Genomic DNA, 809 nt, shown 5'->3' on the forward strand with positions numbered 1-809 from the left:
GCGGCGGCGCCGGGCAGCGGCGGCGGCGGCAGCGGGGCGGGCAGCGCGGGGGGCTCGGCCAGCCCCGCCACGGCCAGTGACGGCGAGAGGTGCTCCAGCAGGTCGCCGCCGTCCAGCGCCGGGTGCGGGAGCGGGTGCGGGTGGGCGGTGAGGGCGGCGGGGTGCGGGAGGGCGGCGGCGGCGCAGGGGACGCCGCTCATGGCGTGGAAGGCGGCGTCCGGCTTGAAGTGGGGGTGGAGGTGGTGGGCCTTGGCGTGGGGGGCGATGTCCGCGGCCGCCAGCGCCTCGGCGCGGGCCAGCAGGCTCTCATCGAAGCTCCCAAATATATTGCCCTGCAGCTGCGAGCAAGAGCACGCATGGCGAGGTCAGTGGGGAATTCTGTCATCTCCGCCTGAAAAACCGGCCCCGGCACCGCGGGTCCTCCCCGGAGCTCAGGTCATAAAAATTAATAGGAAGGCAGCGGCCCCGCTCCGCATCGCGCGGATCAAGGGCGGGCACGGGGGGTGCTGCCGACATGAAAAAAACATTAACCCGGTGCCTGTCAGAAAATGTGGCTTAGAGCGGTAATTGCGCTGCATCCACGTACCTGCGGGGCCGGGAGGCAAACTCTGCGCATCGCCTCGGCGCCGGCGTGCAGGCTGGGAAACTTGGGGTCCTGGAGGGCGGCGGGCACGGCGAAGGGCTGCTTGGCGTCCATGGCCATCATCTCCGCGCGGCCCGCGGGCGGGAGGCCCCGGGCATGGGCGCGGGACTGTGTCTGCCCTCGGCACTGCCCGAGTGAGCGGGGTTCGATGGCTCAGCTCCCCCGG

At 71.8% G+C, this 809-nt stretch overlaps 1 protein-coding gene across 1 annotated transcript in view; it reads right to left on the minus strand.

Moving 5' to 3' along the window:
- The window catches only part of POU4F3 (POU class 4 homeobox 3), a 1,808-nt gene extending 999 nt beyond the window's left edge, over window positions 1-809 (minus strand). Inside the window, exons 1-2 of the mRNA XM_042016084.1 lie at window positions 587-809; window positions 3-338 (exon numbers count right to left, since the gene is read on the minus strand). Of these exons, the coding sequence (XP_041872018.1) occupies window positions 3-338; window positions 587-706 (456 nt within the window). The 5' untranslated portion in view covers window positions 707-809. The remainder of the gene's footprint in view (window positions 1-2; window positions 339-586) is intronic.

The sequence above is a fragment of the Corvus kubaryi genome, unplaced genomic scaffold (genome assembly GCF_017639235.1).
Source record: "Corvus kubaryi isolate FWS band 111438036 unplaced genomic scaffold, C.kubaryi_AGA036_p1.0 split3-37374, whole genome shotgun sequence".
NCBI lineage: Eukaryota > Metazoa > Chordata > Aves > Passeriformes > Corvidae > Corvus > Corvus kubaryi.